This window comes from Diabrotica virgifera, chromosome 7 (genome assembly GCF_917563875.1).
Source record: "Diabrotica virgifera virgifera chromosome 7, PGI_DIABVI_V3a".
Lineage (NCBI taxonomy): Eukaryota > Metazoa > Arthropoda > Insecta > Coleoptera > Chrysomelidae > Diabrotica > Diabrotica virgifera.
The window spans coordinates 11,214,406-11,239,661 of NC_065449.1; the positions used below are offsets into that span (position 1 = coordinate 11,214,406).

Genomic DNA, 25,256 nt, shown 5'->3' on the forward strand with positions numbered 1-25,256 from the left:
TAAGCGAATTAGGAAGGTTCCAAGTGTAACCTAAGTGATGGAAAATCATTGAATAAAAACAGGCTTGTTTTGCCCCTTATTTTATATTTATTGCTATTTTGCAGCAAGGGTGATAAATTAAGATATTTTTAACCAATCGAATCTGATAGAAAATTTAATTATCTTTGTTTTATTCTTATACGACTTTGTTCCAAAGTGTATCGTTTTAAAGTTATACGCAAAAAAGTAGAAAAAAAACGAAATTTTTTGAAATTTTTAAATATTTTATTTTTTTTATTAATGTTCCGGGCATATTTGAGAAGGAGCATATTTGAGCAATTATTATTAACGAAGTTATCACCTAACTTTATCCGCAAAAATCTGAATGCCACCTCTCACATCCACCTAAAAACAGATCCTTAATGGTCTAAATAACTCGGTGATATAAAAGCTTTTTTAGTGTAGATTATATTTCCAGAAGCCGATGGAAATTGAATGAACAGTTTAGCAACAATTAAATTGTTAATTAAAAATTTACGGGCGCTATAATAATTACAATAATTACGATGCATAAGAATAACTATGATTTTTGTATAAACAGACACTATACCTATCGAATGTACTTTACTAAATTGAAATTGGATTATTAAAGCAGTCTCAGGAATATTTCAAAATTATAAACAATTTTTTGGCTTATAAACAAATAGAATATCTCGGCAAATATTAATTTAAATTAAATTATGAAAACGGTATTGAAAAGAACATGACAGGGTCAGAGTTGACCGGCATGTACGGCGAAGATATAAACAATAGAATGGTAATTTTCAAACCATCACCTTTTTGTTTTGGTCCTCTTTCTTCACTCAAATTTCCATATCTTTATTGTTGTTCTATGACATTCCTGAGCATCTCTTCTAACCCTTTCCATTTTTCTGAAACGTTAAGTTGTTCTTGTCTCTCTACTTTTTGGACTTCCTTGTGTATGTGTTGTTTGATCTGTTCGAAGAGAGCTTCTTATAGTGTTCTTAAATTAATTTTTAGGTATTTTGGTGGTTGTTTTTAGTTTCTTTAATTTAAGCTTCATGTCTGCTAAAAGAAGTTTGTGGTCACTTAATATATCAGCCCCTGCGTAAGCTTGAGTCGATGTCAAATCAAATGGTCTATCATATCAAATGCTTTGCGAAAGTCTACGACAGCCAAGACTTATGGTCGCTTTTAATCCTTTTTGGGCAGTGGAGGTCATTATTGCTGATATTTTTCATTAAACCTGCATGTTCCCTAAGTTATTAAAAAGCTAATTGGGTGTCCACTATATTTGCTACTATTCTTGTGAATAATGTGTAACAGGCTTATACGTCGTTAATTCTCAAGGTCTACTGGTTTGCCTTTTTGGAATATAAAATGGTAAATGCACTGTGCTATCTTGCAGCTGTTTCACTTGCATGTATACACTAAATTAACAGTTCCTCTATTCTCTTTAAAAGTCCATCTCCTCCAATTTTTTCCAGCTTCAATTGCATACCATGAAATAAATAGTTCTGAATATGATTGTTAAGGAAATTTAGTAAAGGGAAAACCAAAATTTTCCAAAAACGTTATTTATTAATGAAGTAACAAAGAAAAGTTATTTATTTGATCAATTATTAATATCTCACATCAATTAAACCACTATAATCCCCATCTTCTACTGCAACACGATATTTCGGGTTGTTTTCATAATCATCTTCTAGTTGCCAGAATTCAGCTCCTCTAACATACCTGCCCTCGTTACCAGCATACACAGCAGGAGATCCAGGTGATCCATATCTATTATAATCTGTTAGGTCTTGCACATTTCCTGCAGGGATATAAACCGGGGAACCCCCTCCATTAGCAACATTTTGTACATCATTAATAACGTTGGGTTGGTATATTCCAGGATATTGTTGATAATTCTGTTGTCCATTTTGTACACTATTGACAACATTGGGTTGATATACTGCAGGATATTGTGGATAATTCTGTTCTTGAGGTAAATAATAAACATTTTGACCTCCATTAGGATACTGATTTTCAATAAACTGTTGTCCATTTACTTCTGCATTTTGGTTCTTGGCCTTATTTATCAATTCCTTTAATTTGTTAATCGCATTCTGATGTTGGTGATGAGTGTCGTTAGGATTTCTATGTGCATTCAAAACATCAGCATGAATGTTTGCTTTTTGTCCTAGAATGTTAGCATTTGCTGAACCATGGAAGCCTGTTCTGTGTCCTCCAATGGTCAACTGACCTTGTACTCCTACTTCATTATCCAGGACTTTTACTTTGGAATTGACCTTTACATCCACTATGGGCTCTTCTCCCTTGGCAATTTTTACAGCTAAAAGAAAACAAAACACATTAGAGTATGTGCAACACTTTGCACATACTTTGTTTGCAAGACAGTTAATGTAAAGAAATATTCGCAGCTCCGTCTATATCGCTATTCTGGGATACGTGTCTCGCCATTTATCGCTCTCCAGTCGGACTTTGCTAGATAAACGAAGCAGGAAATATCCTTTCCATATAAAGGTGGTTAATACACAACCATGCTGTCATCCATAGACTAGTAGTGTAATCTATTTTATTTATGTATTTTTATAAGGGCACTAGATTATGTCGACTGATGTTTATTATAAAAAATCTAAGAACGCAAGTTTCTTTAATTCTTTTCTCTATAGGGGAGTGCAATTAGAACGAAAACATGTATTGTTTCGGAAAAATTTAAACAAGCTTATATTTTTCTAAAACTTTTTTAGTTAATTTACATACATCTTAAAGTAAAAAGTTCTTTTCGCAGATTTGGCCGCTAATTGTTTATTAATTGTTTAAACAATAAGAATTGTTTTGTATAAATAATTTTAAAAATACCGTTAAATTTATCATTTTACTGTGATCAAATATGTTTCTATTTTCTTTTGATTATGCTGAATCCGAATATGGCATTGCAATTTGAAAATTCTTATACAGAAGCTTTTATACAGTGTGTCTGCGTAGCCAGGAACCACATGGAAAACTTTTTTATTATCAATTTTACGAAAAAAATTTATTCTTAATAAAATGCTCTTGATAGTCAAAAATGTAAAACTCAACCATCAGATATCAAATTTTATCAATTTTATACGAGTTATGTCAAAAATATGAATTTCGTTATAGAGTAAAGTACCTTTATATTCCAGAATATCAAAAAATGCTATTATGAAAACCTGTTTGAAATTAGAAACTATGTCGAAATATACAATTACATAATTTTAATCGAAAAAAAAAAATTAAATTTTTTCTCAAATTACGGATACTCATCATCATTTTATTACAATTATGATAACTATTTTATTATCAGTTTTACGAAAAAAATTTATTCTTCATAAAATACTCTTCCTGATCTAAAATCTAACATACAACCATCAGATGTCAATTTTTTTTTAATTTTATAAGAGGTATGTAAAAAATATTAATTTTTCTTAAGAGTTAAGTGCCTTTATTATTCACAATATTTTAATTAGAAGGATGTAATTAAACACTTAAACAAATTTTTTAATGCCAAACAACTTTTCTTAATAACAATTTTCGATATTGTGAAATGTAAAGATACTTTACTCTTGAGTGAAATTCATATTTTTTGACATACCTCTTATACCATTAATTAAATTTGATATTTGATGATTGCATCCTAGATTATATGCGATGCAGAGTATTTTATAAATAATAACTTTTTTTCGTAAAACTGATAATAAAAAAGTTATCAATAGGTTCCAAGATACATACTGTATAAGAGCTGAAAAAATTTTTTTGCTAAACATTTATTATTGTTGAAGTTTATTATTTAATGTATTTTAGGTAAATTTTACAGAAAAAAGTTTTGATCACTTTGTATAAACCTTTGTTTAACTGATAATTTTCGGATTTTGTATTACATTTTTGTTATCTTTCTTAATTTTCTTAAAAAGAAAAAGTATATTTCATTTCTAAAGTTAAATAATCAGTGCGTTTTAAAGACTACATCCTATGCTTTACAAAAGAACTTATAAAACTGTAATAGATCTATTAAAACTTGAGTAATACCGTCTTAAAATGGTGGTAATTCTATAAAACTACGAAGATTTAAAAAATTACATTTTTTGAGACGTCATATCATTTGAATTAAATACTTGATATTTTTTTTGGATAAAACATCATTTATTAAGATACTTGAAAGGTAAGTTGTGCAAAATTGGGAGATTTCTAAGAAAAATTGTATTAGTTACACATTTTTAAATCATTTTTAAACAAAATTCATGTAAGGCTCACTTTCCGCCCACACCGTACTTATGCCCATACATTTTATTTATTTATATTATAACCATAAGATAGCTTAATTATTCTTCTTTCATGTTCAATTTGTAAAATTTTATTTGATCCATTAGTTAAAGAATTGCGTTAAAATAACTCAAGCGTGCACTGCGCAGTACGTTAGTTTACAGTGCGCCAATGTTTGTGAGAAGGGTGACTTTAGCGTTATAAATAAAAAATTATAGACGATACAGATTTAATTTTAGAAAATTGTTTATATAAGGTTTTTTTTTGTAAAATTTTCTGAATTTTTCAATGGTCAAGTCAGTTTTTTTCTAAAGTTTATATTTTCGGAGTTATTTAAAAAAATATCTAATTTCGTAGTTCATTTGTTTAATAAAAAATGAAGCACCCACTTCCCGAGTAGAACTTTTTGATATGTTGTTTATCAAACATTTCTTAATGAAAATACAAAAAATTCTATTTTGTTTGATTTTTTCCGAAGTGAAAATCTATATGCACTCCCCTACTATAATAGTTAATTTATAGGCCGATACACTTGTAAACTATTGTTAGATATGGATAAAAACTGCTCCGTTTTTGTTATTTAATTCATATTTTTTTGTTTTAGATCTTCTCTCTTATGGTAACTAGCTCTTTAGCTTTTATACCAGAAATAATTGGCTTTGGTCTTGGCGTCCACGCATTACATAAAGTGGCAGAGAAGTTGGGAGTTCCTGACACTGTGTTCAAAGTTGAACACAACGTCCCAGATCAAGTATTCGCCGAGCCCGACGGTCGTCAATATGTTCTGAAGAAACAGTGGATTGGTAGTACACCTGTTTTAGCCAAGGTCTACAGTGACAATGGACAGGTCGCTTTTGTTGACAGCAGTTCAAGTGTTGGAACTCCTGTCAACAACAACGCTGTCAACCAAGGAGAAAGTGGAAGCGGAAATGCCGCCATTGAATACAGTAACGAAGAAGAATGGAACAACAGACATAACTGATTTGATGTTTGTAAAGCGATTATTTGTACTTAATATGTTATAAAAGCACAAATGCAAATAATATTGAATATAATTATGAGTTTTAATAATTTACTTTTCCCATCTAATTACAATTTAGATAACTCCCAATTTGTTAACAAATACTGGTGTATTTATAATTAAAAATAAAGCCGTGTTTACTCAGTACATGTAAAGTACCTTTAATTCAAGAACATTGGAGAAACATAGTCTAGATGAAAAAGGGGAGGAAAATAATATCAAAGAAGAATAAAATACAAGAAAAAGAAAAAAATATGGTTTGATCAAGAATGCCAACAAGCAATAAGTAGCAAAAATACAGCTAGAAGGAATGCCTCCAATGAATCCCCGAGTAAGTAGGACAAGATATTATGAAGAAAAAAACAAGTTGTGGAAGGATATTATGTAGAACAAAAAAGAGAAAAATATTAACTTCAAACAGAAAAAAAATCAAGTAGCTATATAAAAATGACAGGGGAAAATGCAGAAGAAAATAAATTGATCAGTCTATGGATGAGTACGACTAGATCATAAGTTCTCAAACCAATTATTTAAGACCGAGAGAGGTATTAGACAAGAATGCGTGTTGTCACCTTACTTATTTAACATTTATGCTGAACATGTCATGAGGATGGTTTTAGAAGGATGGGCCGGTGGAGTAACAGTAGCTGGTAGGAAAATCTCCAATTTAAGATTTGCTGATGATGCTACATTTATAGCAGCAAATGAGCAAGAAATGTTTGATCCCCTGCGAAGAGTTGAGTACGAAAGCAATAAAGTTGGTCTAAAAATCAATAAAGTTAAGAAAAAAATAATGGTCGACAGATTCGACACTATTCAACTGACTAACATGTTACAAGAATACTAGATAGTAAACACCTTTGTCTCTCTCGGGTCTAGTATAACTAACGATGGTAACTTTGAAGCATAAGTTAGGAGACGTATTGGTATGGCAAAAAATGCGATGAGTTGCCTAACTAAAGTTTGGAAAGACAGATCTGTCTCTCAAAATATCAAGTTGAGACTGGTGAATGCCCCTGTATTCTTAATATTTCTATACGGAGCAGAGACTTGGACTCTTCGCGCATGCGAGCGCCAAAAAATTGATGCCTTTAAGATGTGGTGCTGGAGAAGAATGCTGCGCATTCCTTGGACTTGGACAGCTCATATTACAAACGTTTCTATTCTCAACCAACTCAAGATTAAAAAAAGGCTGTCCACAATATGTCTGCAACGAATACTGCAATTCTTTGGTCACGTGGTTCGCAGCGGTAACGACAGTTTGGAGAGATTAGAGAGAGAGAGAGACAGAGAGACACACACACACACACAGAGAGAGAGAGAGAGAGAGAGAGAGAGAGAGAGAGAGAGAGAGAGTATAAATTTAAAAAGGTAACAGAATTTGAGTAAAGACACTGATGTCTTTACTCAATCACTGATCACTCATGTGATCGGTAAAGACACTGTTGAAGGCAAAAAACTTATTCAGGGCAGCCACGCTTCGAACTTATGACACAATAGTGAGACGAAGATGGTGTTTGCATGTGAAACTTGGAGAATGATTCATAAAGAAGAATAATGCTAGAGATTTTGGATAGGAAAATCTTGAGAAAAGTTTTTGGTGGTTTAACCGAGGCTAATATGGAATGGCACAGACACAGAAGAACAAACCATGAGCTAATGGAGATATAATATCATCATCATCATAGTCATTAACATCTTAGTAGATGTGTTGTGGTTCATAATTGGGCTTCAGCATCTCGGACAGTTTGATTGATAATATTTCTCCACTGGTCGCGGTCATCAGTTACATGTATTGCCTCAGTATACTGTTTGTTGAGAAGCTTTTTAGTAATGTCCGCCCATCGCTGTGGAGATCTTCCGCGTTGGCGTTGAGTCTGAGGCCTTCCTTGTACCACCAATCGCTCCATTTTGTGATCACTTCAATGGATATGACCAAAGAACTTTAAAATTCTAGAGTAAACGGTACTGGAGAGACGCTGATCCGGTTTAATTTCATCCAGAACCGAGATATTTGTACGGCGAGCCGTCCATGGAATTCGAAGCAGGCGTCTCCATGTCCACATTTCAAAGGCGTCTATACGTCGTCTATCTGCACTCAAAAAAAATTAAGTTCGTAATATTGATTAACAGTGATTATTGAATAGTATTTCGTTCTCACAACAATTTAATTTGCTGTTTCAACGAACTTTTAGACATTGACGAATGTACTTGGTTATTGTCACAATGATTGAATAATAATTGTGACAATAACTAGAGTACATTAATCAATAACACTCAATTTATTCAGCCAATAACTTAGTTTCGTATATTTAATAAATACTGTTAATTGTGGCAGCAACTCACGTTCTTGATTTCGTAGATGACAAGCAATTACCTTGGTTTATCGTGACAACGTACAGATTTCATTAAAACAATGTACAAATGTTGTTAATATAGAGTAATATATGATTATTGAATAGATGTACACTGATTGTTGTGCCAACGAATGCATTAATTAATTTACTACTGCCTTTAATTCCCACAATCAATGCGTTAATTGTGACAATAATCGTGGTTGTTGAGACAATAAATGTTTTGTTTGACCATTTGAAATGTAACGGCTTTTTCTTGAAAGTGCCGAATAATAATTGCATTTTGTTTCCAAGTGTAGTCCGTAGTAGAAGGAAGATAAGGATAAGATATTACTTATTTTTTATATTTGAATAAAAGTAAGTTTTTCTGATAAGGTAAATACGGGAGAACATTCTAATTAAAAATAAACTTGTCAGTGTCTTATGTTTGTAAGTGTTTACTTTTAATATTGTCTTGTGATGTTATTTATAAGATGAACTGAAAATGAATTTTCGAATCCTGAATGAAAAAAAATAATTAGTATTTTTGAAAATTTTATTACAGTATTATCGGGGGTCTGACGTCCCTGAGAACTTCTATAATGATTATTTTAATAAGTCACAGGGGTGAAAAATAGAAAATTTAGTATGATTTTTTTATTTAAAATATACTATTCAAAAGAAACTTTTTGTTTATTCTAAGGGACTTTCAGCCCTCAGTAATATTGTAGTCTTTTATTCTGCCGTTAAATTTTTCAAAAATACTTATTAGTTTTCTCAGGATTCCAAAAAAATTAATGCGTTTAAAAATAATTCGATCGAAATTTTGCCCCTGCGCTCTCAAAAATGATTAAAGTGTTATACATTTTTGAAATCACCATGTCAAACACTTTTAAATGAGCTGTCACATGATGTACTTTCCCATTAAAAAAAAATCAAAGTTACGCCTGTCACCTGAAGAGGGATCGTGTAAAGTTCGAAACATTGATGTTATAATATACTTTGATAATTTTAAAAATCGACCTGTATGAGCGTTTTGCTTATGTACTAAAAATAAATAAGTTAATAAGGGGGGGGGGGGGGAGTGTAACACTTATTCCAGTGCACTGTATAAGCGATATAATAATTATGAGAAATCACACAGTGGAAAGTCCTAAAGGTTAAGGACAAAAAAGGGGATTTAAAAAATTATTATTAATCAATTAATATGATACATTGGGCTAATGCATTCAGTAATTATTAATATAAAATACGTTCATAGTAGGAATGAACGAAACTGATTGTAAGAATGAATAGAATTGCTTGTAAGAATAACCGTATTTATTGTGCCAATGAACGGAATTAATTGTAACAATAAACGGAAATAATTGTAGAAATAAACGAAATACGTTAGGAGAAATAACACTGTTATTGGCACAACGAATGGTCTTCGTCGGTCAATTAACGACGTTGTTGTTTCAATAAATAGTGTTCGTTGACTCAATGAACTGAGTTCGTAATATCAATAAAATGATATTATGGTATACATAATGAATGTTCGTCCATTCAATAAACGTAATACATTGGCTCAACTAACGAAAATAATGAATTGATGAACACCGCTTTGTTGTTCCAATAAAACCAAGAATTGGACAAATTTTAAGAATTGCGTTTGTTGTCTGAATTAACATTTTTATTGATATTACGTACCTTTTTCGTTGAGTGTGATTCTTTGACTGTCCATGTCTCGCATGCATAGTAAAATATGGAAAAGACCAGAGTTGAAACGAGTCTCTTTTTATTTGTCATAGTAATGTGACGATCACGCCAGACCCCGTTTAGTTCACTCATTGCTGCTCTTGCTAGTTGAATGCGTCTTCTAATTTCGGGTTCACAACTGCCTGTGTTGTTAACTAGAGCTCCAAGATATATCATAGATGAGACTACCTCGCATCCCTCAATAGTTTGGGTTTCAGGAAACTGTTGTTATATAGATATAATATAAGAGACCCAAAATAATACAGAAAATCAGGGCACAGATTATCAGATGTTGAGGTATGTTACCCTGACTTAATAGAAAGATGATCAATGGGAAAACCACAAAAACGATGGAACGATCAAATTTCTGGAGGCGCATTAACATATAGACTAAAAGAATCACAAAGCGGTTTCAGGAAGGGAAGTTAGATTCAAGAGTGAACCAAAAAGATTACAGTGAACCAAACATCAGAAAAAATATGTAATAGAAGAAAAGTACCTATTTTGGTTTTATATATCTAGACCAAGCTTTCGATAACGTATCAAGAAAAACGAATAAAAATAGTGTGTTCAGATAATCTATCGTTTGTCATCAAGAGCACAGAAATTCGAGCCAAACATAGTTTTTGAGGATGTATCTTCAACTTCTTCAGAATGTAATACCGAGGACAACGAGAAATGAGTTGTCGATGTTTTAAAAATGATAAATAATGGTAAATCACTAGGACCTGTTGGAATATCTGTAAAGGTTTGTAAGGCTCTAGGTACGAAAAGGGTTGATGTATTGTGGCAAATGATAAGTAAGGTATATGAGAAAGAAAGGATGCCCGATCCATGGTGTGAGATAATGATAGTGAGCAGATTATTGTACTTGTATAAAGATAAATACTTATAAACTTATACAAACTCCTTACAAGAATAGTAACGAATTGTCTCGAGAAAAAACTTGATTTCTACCAGCCAATGGAGCAAACGGGATTTCGGACCGGATTTTGAACAAATGATTACCTACAGACCATTAAAACGGTAATAGAAAAGACTATCGAATACAATCGACCACTCGTTTTGGCTTTTGTAGATTTCTATAAAGCCTTTGACACGGTAAAATTTGACAAAATTCTGGAAGCACTACAAGCATGCCGCATTGACTACCGATACACAAGGTTAATTTACAATACATACAAGAACGCAACTATGTCGGTGAAACTACATAAAACACGGACCATATCCCAATCGTCAGAGTCCGACAGGGCGATACCTTATCGCCTAAAGTGTTTACCGCAGTTCTAGAATATGCTTGTATAAACTTAACTGGAAAGAGCGAGGCCTGAATATTGAAGGTAGACGATTAAGAAATTTGAAATTCGCAGACAACATAGTTTTATTCTCTGACAACCTCAAGGAGATATGTACAATGCTACATGAACTTAAGTTAGTGTGTGCCAGTGTAAGTCTTAACATAAACATCTTCAAAACAAAATTTATGACAAACCTAGTACCTAGCGGAAAAATCAATATTGGAGACAACGAAGTAGAGCTAGTGGAAAAATACATTAACCTTGGACACGAAATAAAGATCACAAGAGACAACCAAACATGCGAACTACGAAGAAGAATAAACCTAGCATGGTCAGCCTATGAAAATCTCAAAGACATCTTTAAAAGCGATATAGCAATTTCTTTAAAACGTAAAACATTTGACCAATGTGTGTTGCCTGTGATGGCCTGTGGTGCCGAAACCTTGACATTGACAGCTACAACTTCTAAAACGCTAAGAGCAAAATGGAAAGGTCAAAGCTGAGTATATCGCTTCGTGACCGAGTTAGAAATGAAGACTTAAAACGAAGAACAGGAGTTACCGATGTAATTTCCCGAATTGCCACCCTGAAATGGAACTGGGCCGGACACGTCGCCCGAATCAGTAATGGAAGGTGGACGAAGAGATTACTTAAGTGGAGGTCGAGATTAGACAAAAGAAGTAGAGGAAGACCACCTAATCGTTGGACTGACGATCTCAAGAAAATGTCAAGAAATTGGATGCAAAGTGTTCAAAGTAGAGCACAATGGACAAAATGAGGGAGGACTATGTCCAGCAATGGACGCAAAGGGCTGGAGGAGGAGGATGTTGATGATGATAAAGACAAATAGAACGTTCAGGACTATAAGAACTGTAGATGAATAAAGATTTGGGGGAGTGCTGTGGAGCCAAGGTTAAGGAACGAGAAATCAAAAGGAGAAGAACAGTTTGGATTTATGCCATGAAGGAAGACAACGGATGCCTTGTTTGCTTTAAGACAGTTGACAAAAGGATAAAGAACGGAGACTGACTTCAATGATTTGGTAAGCTCAGACGTAAAAATAGGAATAGGGATGTTCACAAAAAATTAAAAAGTCATTTCAAACATGTAAAACGACTAAGAAACACCCTAGGAATAATTATCCAAAATTTCAACAAAATTGAAAAAGTCTTTCTATAAAAAATCTTTATTAGAAATCTAGCATTATTTTAAATTTCAAGAACGCTTCTCTATTGGCCTGACGTCACTAGTTGCATACCCCAAGCGCGCGCCATTCTCATAGTGTTACTGTTTACCTGTTTGACGTTTCAGATCATTTTATTTTGTTCTCTTCTTGTTTTATCAGGGTTAAAGTGGAGTTTTACAGTGAATTTGTTTAGTTTAAAGTGGATAGACTGTTTGTAAGGACATATTTTGGGTTTTACAAAAATAAACAAAAAAATGGAAGAAGGTTTTCAGAAAGCCGATTCGTATAAACTACCGACTGTAGTGTAGAGTGTAGATGTAACAATGGTGTATGATTTATTGGCAATTGTAAAAAAATAAATCTACCACAGCTTTACTGAGTGTATATTCCATATAATTTTCCATGTCTTCTTTAAGCTAAAAAAATAAATGCTTAATACTCCACAAAAAAATAGAGAAAGTTGTATGCATGCATTGTACGCATGCATATTGTATACATACATTGGCTGCTTATTACTTTACCTTGGTTAGGTGTATTAAAAATATTTTTATTCTTCTTCATGTGCCTTGTCCGTTGTGGACGTTGACTATCAGCATGGCAATTTTAATTTCATTTGAGGCGTTTCTGAATAACTCGATCGATTTTTGTCCAAATCATTGGCGTAAGTTTTTAAGTCATGAGTGTCTTTTCTTCCGGGTCCGCGTTTGCTCTCTATTTTACCTTGCGTTATCAGTTGGAGTATACGATATTTATCATGCCTCATGATATGACCGAAATATTTAAGATGTCGTTTCTTAATTGTAAAAGAGATTTCTTTTTGTTTTTCCATTCGACGCAATACCTGTACGTTGGTGTGGGTCGCCCAGGATATTTTAAGGATACGTGGGTACACCCACATCTCGAATGCCTCTAGCTTTTTCATTAATGTTTCCACTATTGTCCAGGCCTCTGCGCCATATAGCAAGACCGGAAATAATAACATTTTAGCAGCCGCATTTTTAGTGGGAGAGATATTATGTCGCAATGGGTGAAAATATTTCTCATGCATGTTGTTAAATGTTGCTATGTCCTTTTCAACTCTAGATCTTATTTCGGTTGTTTCGTATTTCAAGTTGACAACTGTTCCAAGGTAAAAAATATTTTTGAACTTGGGTATTATACATTTTCATTCAACCAATCTTTTCACTAAATTATTAATGATTTTAATATAATATAAAGTCATACCTACATCCACATGTAGTTATTTCAAGGTTTACTTTTACTGTATGTATTATTAGAATCCCATTTTTAGGAATATCCCAGTTTAAGGAATACAAATTTGAGGTCCCGAAACTTTTTCATTTACTCTTTAAGGGAGTAGGTGCAAAATCTTGGTCCAATGCTATTTAAATTCATTCATTTTTTTCGAATCCTGAGAAAACTAATAAGTATTTTTGAAAAATGTAAATGCAGAAAGAACAATTACATTATTACCAAGTCTTTGGAAAGTCTCTGGAAAACTTCTATAATGTTTATTTTATTAAGTTAGTTATTTTAAGTTCTAGCTGCATTTCTAACCATTTCTTTTTCTGTTTTAAATTGGCTGGAACGGTAATAAAAATCTTGTCAGAACTGTTTTTTGATGTATTTACACACCCAGGAACAAAACACCCCTATTTGGCTTTATTTTTAATAATTAAATACGTAAAAAACTGCGCACATTCAAATACACTGAGTAAATAAGTATACAAAACTAGTCGTCGATCAAAGACGTTACGACTGCTGACGTCACAGACCATAGCCTCGCTGCAGGGTACCGTTTTTCTAGCCTCCAAGAAAATCAACATTATGAACTCATTTATCTTAAAAAATATACATTTTTAAACAGTTTTATGATTGTTACGTTTTTATATACCTTGTAATCTATTGAATTTAACTATATTTAAAAATTAGTGAACATCCCTATTATGTGTGTCGAAGGATAGAGTCACTAGAAGTTAAGGAAAAAAGAGGTAGAGTAAAACCGAGAAGGAGATGGAAGGACTACGTGGTAGAGGACTTGGAAGAGAAATATTTAAATGAAGAAAACACGATGGACAGGAATGAGTCACGAAGAAGAATAAGGAATGGTGACACCTGAAAATGGAAAAGCCGAGGAGGAAACAGAAGAATATTTTCAAAATCAATGGGAAAATCCCAGTAGCTGGCTGTATACCATAATATTAAAAATCATACAGAACAAGTAAAAACTTCGTTTGTACAATGGTACAAAAAGTTTATTGAAAAACTATTAAAAAGTCATCCAAAAGGATTCGCAAAACGTTTTCGATCTAGATGAAACTAGCAACCTTATAAAATAGGTGACATCGAGAAATATGATTTACATGTTGATAATCTGATGTTAGTAACGACTGTAAGTCGACGTTAAAAGATAAATTTGTGTCCATTGAACTGGCAAGAACCACACGCTCTTATCGAGCAGTGAATCATGTTGCACTTTGAGCACTCCTAACAAATTTATCTTTTAACATCGACTTAGAGTCGCTACTAACATCAGATTATCAACATGTAAATCATATTTCTCGATGTCACCTATTTTATAAGGTTGCTAGTTTCATCTACTAAGCAGAACGCACTGAAGATGATCTGATCTCGATCGAAAACGTTTTGGATGACTTTTTAATAGTTTTTCAATAAACTTTTTATACCATTGTACAATCGAAGTTTTTACTTGTTCTGTATGAAGAATATTTTCATATTATTTCAAATGTACAGAATACAATTTAGAAATTAGAAATATTTAATTAGAGAATTAGAAATATTTGTTGTATATGCTCCTACCGATGATTCAAACCAGGATGTAAAAGATAAATTTGAGGAAAGCCTAGCGGACACCATCTCAAAAATCAGCAACCGAAAAGAGGTTATCATGATGGGAGACTTCAATGCCAGAACTGGGTCAAAGATAAATGACGACATCGTGGGAAGATTTGGCGAAGAAACCGTTAACAACAATGGAACAAGACTTGTGGGACTATGTTTAGCGTATTCCTTACGGATAACGAATGGATTTTTTCAACACAGATCCATCCATAAATACACATGGACTCAGCCAACCCGACAATTGAAATCGATTATAGATTACGTCATCATGAAGCAGAAATCATCAATTGTGACGAAAGATGTACGAGTCTATAGAGGTGCAGAATGTGGAACTGACCACTTTTTACTCAGAGCAGATCTATACTTTCCATATATCTTGAACAACAAAATTGAAGAAACCCAGGAAGAGATTACAGAAGAACACCCGCCTCATTACAAATACAGCATCGATGCACTGAAAGATAATTCAATCTCCTTTCTTTTTAAGTTAAGGCTAAGCCAAAAGATAACCAATACACAGTTTAATACAAGAACAGCAGATGAAAAATATGATCGGCTAAAAAAGTGCTTACATGAAGCTGCATTCGAAGCGTTAGGGGAAAAATCCTCAAACAACACTAATCACCCTTGGTTTACAGATTCTTTAAAAGAAAAGACGAGGGAAAAAAAGAAGCATATCAAAAATGGCTCAGTACCAATTGCTCAGAAGACCGAAAAACCTACGCAAGAATAAGAATGGAAACAAAAAAAGAAGTGATTAAAACCAAAGAAAATATGTGGCTGAAGAAATGTGAAGAAATAGACACTCTTATGGGAGGAACAAAAAGCAGAGAAGCTTGGAGAACAATATCAAATACAATACAAAACGTACAAGAAAGATGCCAGATATCCCTTATAAGTATAAACGAGTGGGAAACATACTTTAGAAACCTATTGCAAGAAAATAGACAGGAATATGTAAGGCAAACCATCATCGCCCCAAACAACCTGGAACAACTAGAAGATATAACTATTCAGGAACTAGAACTAACGTTAAGAGAAATGAAAAACAATAAAGTTCCTGGTCCTGGAGGTATTCCAATTGAACTCATTAAGCACTGCACGACACAGGCAAAAGAAATTTTAGTTGAAATATTCAACGGATGCCTTTCAGGCAATAGTGGCGTGCCCTCTGAGTGGAAAAACTCCATAACTACCCCTATATACAAAAAGGGTGGTAGAAAAAATTGTAATAATTGCAGAGGCATTAGTGTGACCAGCTCAGTTGGAAGACTGTACGGACGAATAATAAAGAAACGGATAGAAAAGGAGTGGCAAGATTCCGAAGAACAAAGTGGATTTAGGGCAGGTAGATCATGCACAGATAACATTTTCTGCATAAGGTAATTACTAGAAAAACGTTCTGCTAGAAATCTAGAAACTCACATAGTATTTGTAGACTTAAAAAAAGCATACGATACCGTTCCCAGAAAAAAAATGTTTGAGGTATTACAACAAACCACTTTAAATAGAAAATACATCCAAACAATAAAAGATCTCTATGCTAATGCAACAACAGCAATTAAAATTGGAACGAAACTTTCAAATACCTTTGAAACTTCGAAAGGTCTTTTGCGGGGATGCTGTCTGTCGCCCACTTTATTTAAAATTTACCTTAAACATGTGTTAAAATATTAGACTAGGAAATGCCAAACAATGGGAATACCAGTAGGAGATTCTTATTTGTATACGTTGCTATTTGTTGACGACCAAGTTGTGATTGCTGCTGATAAAGATGACGCCAGTTACATGATTAGAAAATTGAAAGAGGAGTACCGAAAATGGGGCTTGGAAATGAGCATGGAGAAAACTGAATACCTCGTAGTCGGAGGTGATACTGAAGACTTAGAATTAGAAGGGGAATACATAAAAGGATGTGATGAATTTAAATATCTAGGTTCTATTTTTGACAAACACTCCACATGCGATCAAGATATAGAATATCGAATAAGTCAAGGAAGAAAAGCTATAAAACAGCTGAATGGCATTTGGTGGAGTACAAGAGTGCAAAATCAGACAAAGAAAAAAATCAAGTACAACTCGGAAGTGTGGGAAGTAAAAGACCGACAAAATAAACGACTACAAGCTTTAGAAATGGACGCGCTTAGAAGAAGCTGCAGAATATCTAAACTGCAGCATATCCCAAACGAAGAAATAAAAGAAAAAATGGAAGTAGAAAATGATATTATAGAAAGAATAGAACAAAAAAGATTGATATGGTACGGGCACGTCCAGAGAATGGGACCAACAAGATGGCCCAAGAAAATGATCCAGTATGCACCACCCGAGAGAAGAAAAAGAGGCAGACCGAAGAGAACATGGTTACAAGATGTAGAGAAAGCAATGAACAGTAGACAACTCAACGAGGAAGATATTCGTGACCGAAAAGCATGGCGAATAGGATGCGGGAAACGGCGAATGCTGTAGAACACCCGATATATATATATATATATATATATATATATATATATATATATATATATATATATATATATATATATATATATATATATATATATATATATATACAGAATACAAACTAATTAATATTGAGAATTGTTAAAAAAATACTTGTACCTTTATCCTTAATCCTTTCTCCAGTTTCATGAATATCTTGCCCAGCTTTCTGAAGTGCTTTGTCAGTGTTCTCAGCAAATTTCTCTCCAGCGTTATGGATATCCTCACCAGCTTTCCGAAGATTCTCTTTTGCTTGCTCCACAGCTGCATTTGTCTTACGAGAAATGTTCTCTCCGGTGTTTTTCAAATCCTCTTTTGCTTTCTCCAACGCTTCGGCCGTTTGGCTGGCGATTCTTTCGTTGTTGTTTTTGATATTCTCACGAGCGTTTTGAAAGGCGTTTGAAGTGTCAGCAGCGAATTTTTGGTTGGCTTCGTGGAGCCTTTCAGCGGCTTTTTTCAGAGCTCCGTCATCTCCAAAGAGGCCAGGTTTAGCCAAACAAGTGGCGACTAAACATGATAGGATCTGTGAATAATATATAAGCGATTAAAATAACAAAAGAAATTATAAAGAATTTAAAAAATTGTATGTCAAGAAGTAAAACACGATGTGAATAATTTCTAAAATTGGTTTGGATTAGTATGATGTCTATTGCGTCTACTGTTGATCTTTCTTTTCTAGACACCTGTTAATAGGTCTTATGTTTTTCTCTTTGTACCAATTTAATCCATTTCTTATGATTGTAGTCAGGATCTTATACGTTGTATTCAGTAATATATTAGTTGTTGGACTTACACAGTTGGATCCCCTGTCCTTAAAAATCGGTGTGATTTGTCCGTTTCTCCATTCTACAGGCATGATTTTGTCCTTCGAAATTTTGACTACTAGTTTGTACCAGTGGCGTACTGATAAATCAGCGGGCCCTGGTTCGAGTTGGGATGCGGGCCCCCGCCCAAAACATTCAATGTAAATCATCATATATCATAAAATATTTCATAAAAACTCAAACTAATATATAGTCCATTTACTCACGATTTTTACTGTAAATTTTAAAGAACTGATCGGATTGAGATGAAATTTGGCATACACATAGCTAACATGTCAGGTGACCCCTGGCTTATATGATCTGTAGGTTTTACCGCTTTAAAATGCTCAATTTTGAAAACAATTTGGAATTAACAAAAAAATTAATACTTTTGAAAAAAATTGTTTTTTCAAAATAACTCAACTTCATAAATCTTAACTACCTAGTATAAAAAAATATAGACTAAAAAGGGTAGTTCCCTAGGTTGGCTGTATACCATATAGTTAAAAAACTCAAACATGAAGTAAAAACCACTTCTATGTAAGTGGTGTATTTATTAAAAATTTTAAAAATCCCAATGGATTGAAAAAATGTGTTCAATTCAAAACGTTTTTGGACCTATCGGTCCATCATCAGTGAATTCGAATACTTGCTAAATAGCCCCAGAACCAAACAACCGACAGGTCCGTTTCCGTCCCATAGGTCCGAAAACGTTTTGAATTGGACACATTTTTTCAATCTATTGGGATTTTTCAAATTTTTAATAAATATACCAATTACATAGAAGTGGTTTTTACTTCATGTTTGAGTTTTTTTAAAAAATATAGGTTTTGCTATTGTGAATATTTTGGACTTTGTGTTTTCCTGACGACAAAAATTGGTTATAAGATATGTCTGTTCAAATTTTGCATACACTTGTGATTAGTGACTCGTTTAAGCCCATTTGACTACAGCCTTTTCAAAAATAAGCACTTTGAACCAACGAATCTTACATATCTTATAAACAATAAGTAAAATAATTTGTGAAGCGTTAACGATTAATATCATTTCGGATGCTAATTAGAAGGTGATTTTCACGACTTTTTTTACTAACAAAAAAAAGATACTAACATTATTTTGATCGAAATTTACTTACTTTTGATGTTAGAAACTTAAAAAACAACAATAGACTATTGAAACAATAAATTAATATTAATCCTATCGTTCTTCATACTCACATGATTGATCACTTTACACTAGTGTTTTTATAAATAATGAAACTCAAAAATTTTTTACATCCAAAATTATAGTCATAATTAAAAGCATTAATACCGGAAAACTAACACAGCTTTTAAAATATGAACATTGGGATAAAATTTATATGAACGCAATAGATTCTCAAATTGCATAATATGATACATTTATAAATAAGTTAAATAATTGCGTCCAAACCTCTAGGGAGATAAAACGCTTAAATAAAAAAAAATATCAAAAAAAAAACCTTGGATAACGGTAGGGCTGATATTTTTTATCAAACGACGAGATTTTCTTAAAAAGAAATTAGTGTCTATAATATAGTGTCTAGTTATCCTTACCACTATTGTCTATATTTAGAATTGTATTTCAATTTTTAAGAATCATCTACCTATATAAAAGTACAGGCTGAATGATGATGGTTCTATAAACACCAGTATTCACCCTCTTGTATTGCGATTATTGCAATAAAACTTGCAATGCATATTTACAACTTTGTAGTATAACGACATCTTATTCATGAATCGTGCTGTTTGAGTTATCACGTGTAGGCAGGCCCTGGCGGTTAGGCTTTGTAAGTTGAAACATGTTTGGAAACAGGTAAAATGTGTAGGGAACCTTACAACAGCATTCCCTGTATTTCGATAAATTTTGTTTTCAAAATTTTTAAGGAAATATTCTTCGTTTTTACCTACACAAGTACCTACACAAAAATTAAAATCTGTTAAGCAGTTACATTTCTTATGTGTGTACTTGCGTAGTTCAAAATGTCTTCATCGAATTAGAAACAAAAGAAACAAAAAGCGCATTAAAGCGGGCCTCTGCGGGGCCCGGGCCCTGGTTCCGCGGAATCCGCGGAACCATGCTCAGTACGCCACTGGTTTGTAAATTTGTTTCAGCACCTCGTCTCCTTCGTTTTTGATCAGTTCGTTGTTAATTTCATCAGATCTATGAGTTTTCTTTTGTTTTAATTGCTTTACGGTATCTACAAATTCTAGATAGGTAGTAGCGTCTTCCTCTGCATCTCTATTATTTGTCATTTCTTTCTCTTCTGAATATGACTCTTGGGTGATTTTTTTCTTAGATCAGTAAAATTTTTTACTTAATCTTTTTTGTTTATATTTATAGTTGTTTTATTGGTGCTATATTGTTATTTTATAATATTAAAACAGCCTTTGGCTGTCCTCTATAGAGTTTCGTGGCTTCTTGCTTTTCTGTTCGGTATTGTTCTAGTTTTTCTCTAGCCACTTATTTCTCGCGAAGCTTTTAATTTGACTTGTTTGTCAACTTTCTATTATGCCATTTTTCATGTTGTTTTCTTTTGTTTCTAATGTTTTCTAATGTTTCCTTTTCCAAATCCTCGTTGTTGTATCTTCTCTTTCCCTCCCAATTCTTCAGTATATTGTAGATTTGATTTTTATATTTTCAGTTTATTTAGGTTCTATTTTTTTATTTCCTTGTTAAATTCATCTAGGAATACATGGTCAAAATTAAAGGATTTTTCATGGCAAGATGAACAAATAAATTTTAAAAGACTATGGGCCGGTTGTTCGAACGCTAATCAAAAATGATCATTATCAAATATTTAATTACTGTCGCCTACTGTCAATGTCAACTTTGATTGAGTTGCTGAAAACATAATTATTAATTACAATTATGAAATTAGTTAATCAATTATGTTAATAATTGTTATGTTAATTGATTAACTAATCTCATAATTATAATCAATTATGTTTTCAGCAACCCAAGCAAAGTTGACATTGACAGTTGGTGACAGTAATTAAATATTTGATAGTGATCATTATTGATTAGCGTTCAAACAACTGGCCCTAAAAGACTAAAGATAATAAATTTTAATTTTTAGTCATTTTAAGTCAAATTGAGTAAAATGTAAAATGTGTGATTGCTTATGTTTTACGTCTTTTTGAGCAATTAATCTTATTTTATTTTGTTTTTTTTCTAGGTGTTAAAACAGAACACTATGATGAAATAGGTAAGTGGTTTTGTTTTATACTGTATTATCCATATTTAAAACTTCTATGCTTTCTTGCAATCCTTTGTGAATGAGAAAAACGAATTTTTCCTCAAATCCGACTAGTGGATTTGTGGCTTTTGCGCATAGATTATATATTTTTGGCAAATCGGGCCAGGTAGTACTTTGGCTTGAACTGTCCTTATTGCTCTTCGGACAATTTTGTTAATACAACATATAATTTTTAATAAAAGTTTTTGATACAAACGGGAAAACACTCGATACCTAACAGTCTAAAAGCAGTCTTAAGACCACACTGTAAGCTTACAATTTATTTGAAAAACATTAATGATTTAATCAAACTGTAACCACTGTTAACATTTTGTAAATCCCATTTCTAATTTGTAAATTATGATATTGTTACTTAACTGTGAACATATGTAATAATCAAAAATACTATGTATTAGGTTTAAGTAACCATGTATTAATTATAATACAGCTAATAATCAAAAGGGGTTGATGCTGTTATAAATAAAAAAAAATTTTTGATAATACTACTCGTCACGATTACTAAAAATGATAATTTTTACAAAAAAAATCTGCAACAGAAACATCATATAAATATTTAGCAAATAATAAAATCAGGGCACATTGATTAGCAAATTTGGGTCAATCCAAGACAAAATATGAAGCAATATATTCAGGACTAGACTTCGGAGCTAAAAATGAAGCTGTAGATGATATGCTTGAATTAGCAGCATCAAAAAATTTGGTGATTGTTAATGCATTCTTTCAGAGGGAATCTCAACGTACTACGCAAAAATGTGGACAAAATTGGTCCCAAATGGATTATTTCACGACATAAAAACAAGATATACGTAAATTAAAGTACGGCAAGGTAATGGCCGGGATACACGAGGCTAGTTTTTCAAGCTAGGATAGCAAGCTAGCGCTTTTAAACTAGCAAGCTAATATTACTAGCTTCATGTATACAGAACTAGCTTAGCTTTTAGGCTAGTAAGCTAGTGAGAAAGACAGTAAGCCAGTGTCTTAAGCTAGGATAGTTTAATAGCATGGAGTTCTATTTTGTTAAGCTACTTGCTTCCCCCTCTACTGGTTTTAATATCCTGGCTTGTGTACCACCCTCGTATGGCCGGCAAAGCTAGTGTTTTCGAACTGCAAGTGCGTATTGTCAACCTGTTTTAGTTTTTCAAACAGATAACCCCGTGTCTCTAAAACTAATATGACAAAATTAAGAGCCGAGATTAATTTAAATTTTGTACAAATGTATTGCAAGGATAGGTATATTCGTGATTCAGCGTTGTCAAAACGCATTTTTTCGATAAATCTTCTGTTAATTCATCCAATGCAATTTGACACAGTTTCCAAAGTATCTGTTCACTCGAACATTGTTTTTTTTTAGAAATATTTACCATTTTTAGTGCTTTTGTTGCTCTATTTACCTAGCAGTAGTACTAGCTACTGGCTGAAAATTTCATAGCCACATGTAAACCGTTCTAGCATGCGCCAAGCCAGGACAGTAACTCAGGCTAGGATACCGGGATATCTACCTTGCTATCCTAGCTTGAAAAACTAGCCTCGTGTATCCAGGCCATAATAGTTAGTAAGCTAGTAAGCCAACAATATAAGTTACTTGTGTTGGACATGGAGAAGCAAAACAATCAAAATATCAGAAGATATCAAGAAGTGGATGTTAAAAGATGAGAAAAAAGGTTTACTCAGGGCAAAAATAGTTGGAAAAAATAGCAGAAAAAGTGTATTGGAAAATAAAAGAAAATCTTAATCTAATTTGGAAGAAGATGACCAGTATTATTCTGGGGACTGCCTTGAAAAAGGACAGAAAATGAGTTTAGGAATAAATAGACCTGGTGGTTAAAACAACGTTTAAGGAAAAATAAAAGAGAAGAGAGTTTAGACAGGGTATGTCGGTAAAGGGGGCTGTTTATGGTATTGTCCAAGATAGAAATTTATGAAAAAATATAATTATGAAGGCTGTCACCACATAGGTATAATAAAAGTAAAGATAATGGTACTTATAATGACCAATTTGAAATATAATACTGAATACTTTACGTGCATAAAAGTTTTATTTGACTGGGTTATAATGAATGAGAAGCAAAACTAAATCAAGAAGCTGTAACACACTTCAAACTATTTCGGATTGGGGATAAATACAGGGTGTTTGGTAAAGAATGGGCCATAGCTTAACTTTAGATTGCTGAGCTTAAAATAGGTCGATTTAAGCTAACTCATCTTAGTATGAAAGTTGATATTAACCGAAATACAGGGTGTCAAAGTTAATTTTTTTTTTATTTATTCTTGAATATTTCCTGTCTCGCATGGAATAACAAGCACTCATTTATTACGTTTAATTGTATCAAAATTTTTATTCTCTTAATATTTTTACTTAAAAAAGGTATACTACATGCATCTCGCCAAACTCAACTGTTTTCGAGATAAACGGATTTTAAATCTGCGATACAAATAATTTTTTGCATATCATTGTAGTTTGCCCGAAAAATAAACTTGAAACCATAATAATTTTGCCATTTCTCATATTCACGTTATTGCATCGCAAATTCCATTTGAGGAAATGTTTGTAATTTTTTATGGTTTTAAGTTATTTTTCAGGTGTAACTACAATGATATTATGCAAAAAATTATGTTGCCTCGCATATTTAAAATGCGTTTATCTCGAAAACAGTTGAGTTTAGCAAGATGAATGTGTTATATCTTTTTTAAGTAAAAATATTAAGAGAATAAAAGTTTTGATTGAAAAAGTATGTAGAGTGGGCAATAAAAAAAATTTAACCTGTTAAATTAGCGCTGAAAAGCGTATGTGGCGCCCTCTGGGTAATATATCATTTTTGGTGGAAAATTTAGATTTCTTGTCCCAAAAAAACACCGCTTACCAAATTATCCCATGCGTGTTAGAAAATATTCAACAATAAACAAAATAAAAGTGTAACTTAGACACGTATTTCGGTAATTATCAACTTTTGTACTAAGGTAAGTTAGCTTAAATCGACCTATGATAATTTCAGGAATCTAATGTTAAGCTATGGCCCATTCTTGACCAAAAACCCTGTATAACTAAATAAAAAAAATGGAATGAAGATACTGTAGGTAGTAAAGATAACCTGTTCACCAAATGATAAAAAGACAAACAGAATAAAACAAACTGGAAACAAACGTAAGGATAAACTAGATGTTAAATATGCTATTAATTGCAGTATAAAAGTCATTTCATTTATTTTTTGGTAACTTCTAATTGCAAAATAACTGATATACAAAAATGATAAACTCACCAGAATCTTCATTTTATTCTTCATCTTTATACATCTAATAACTTCACTTGCAAAACAAAAATGTTGTCAACAAAATTATATCTAAAACAAACAGGAAAGGAAAAATCAATGATACGATAATGACTTGCTTAAACAATTTATAAAATAGATGCGATAATTTTTCAATATCAATAAAATACAAAATAATCTAGAGGCCAGTGACAAAAAATATCAATTTTCAAAAATTATTTTTATAATATTACATTGACAATAAACAAAAAGTAGCGCCAATAGTTGATAGCAGGGCGTAAATAAATGTTTTATCGTAGATTCAAAATAAGATTATTTAAGATAAGTGTTAAGTTAGAAACCACCTTGTTGAATTGGTCAAGAAATTCTGATATACTCATTATCAATTGACGGGGAAAGATTTAAAATTTATATACAGGGTGATTGATTAGTGGGGTAAAGCTCAATAGGTCCGATATTGTAATTGATAGCAATAAAAGTTAATAACAAAAATTGTAGCCAACTTTGAGCGTCATATTATAAAATTAGTTAGAATGTTACAGGTTGTTCGATAAGACAGTGGCAGACCAAACTTGTTTTTTTTTAAATGGAACACCCTATATTTTATTTTATATTCGAAATCTTCTTAACTTCCCCATCACAAAAATATAAAAGTTTGTTATGTTATACAGGGTATTTACAAAG

General features: G+C 32.5%; 2 protein-coding genes across 2 annotated transcripts in view; one reads left to right on the forward strand and one right to left on the reverse strand.

The window, feature by feature from the left end:
* LOC126888482 (uncharacterized) overlaps positions 1–5,348 on the forward strand; it is a 36,196-nt gene extending 30,848 nt beyond the window's left edge. Inside the window, exon 4 of the mRNA XM_050656815.1 lies at positions 4,898–5,348. Within this exon, the coding sequence (XP_050512772.1) occupies positions 4,898–5,275 (378 nt within the window). The 3' untranslated portion in view covers positions 5,276–5,348. The remainder of the gene's footprint in view (positions 1–4,897) is intronic.
* Positions 1,562–24,672, reverse strand: LOC126888481 (uncharacterized). The gene is made up of 3 exons (XM_050656814.1): positions 24,564–24,672; positions 17,347–17,749; positions 1,562–2,338 (listed from the first exon to the last, which is right to left on the reverse strand). The coding sequence occupies exons 1-3, from the start codon at positions 24,585–24,587 to the stop codon at positions 1,623–1,625; spliced, it is 1,143 nt and encodes a 380-aa protein (XP_050512771.1). The 5' UTR covers positions 24,588–24,672; the 3' UTR covers positions 1,562–1,622.
* Positions 24,673–25,256: the final 584 nt, after the last annotated feature.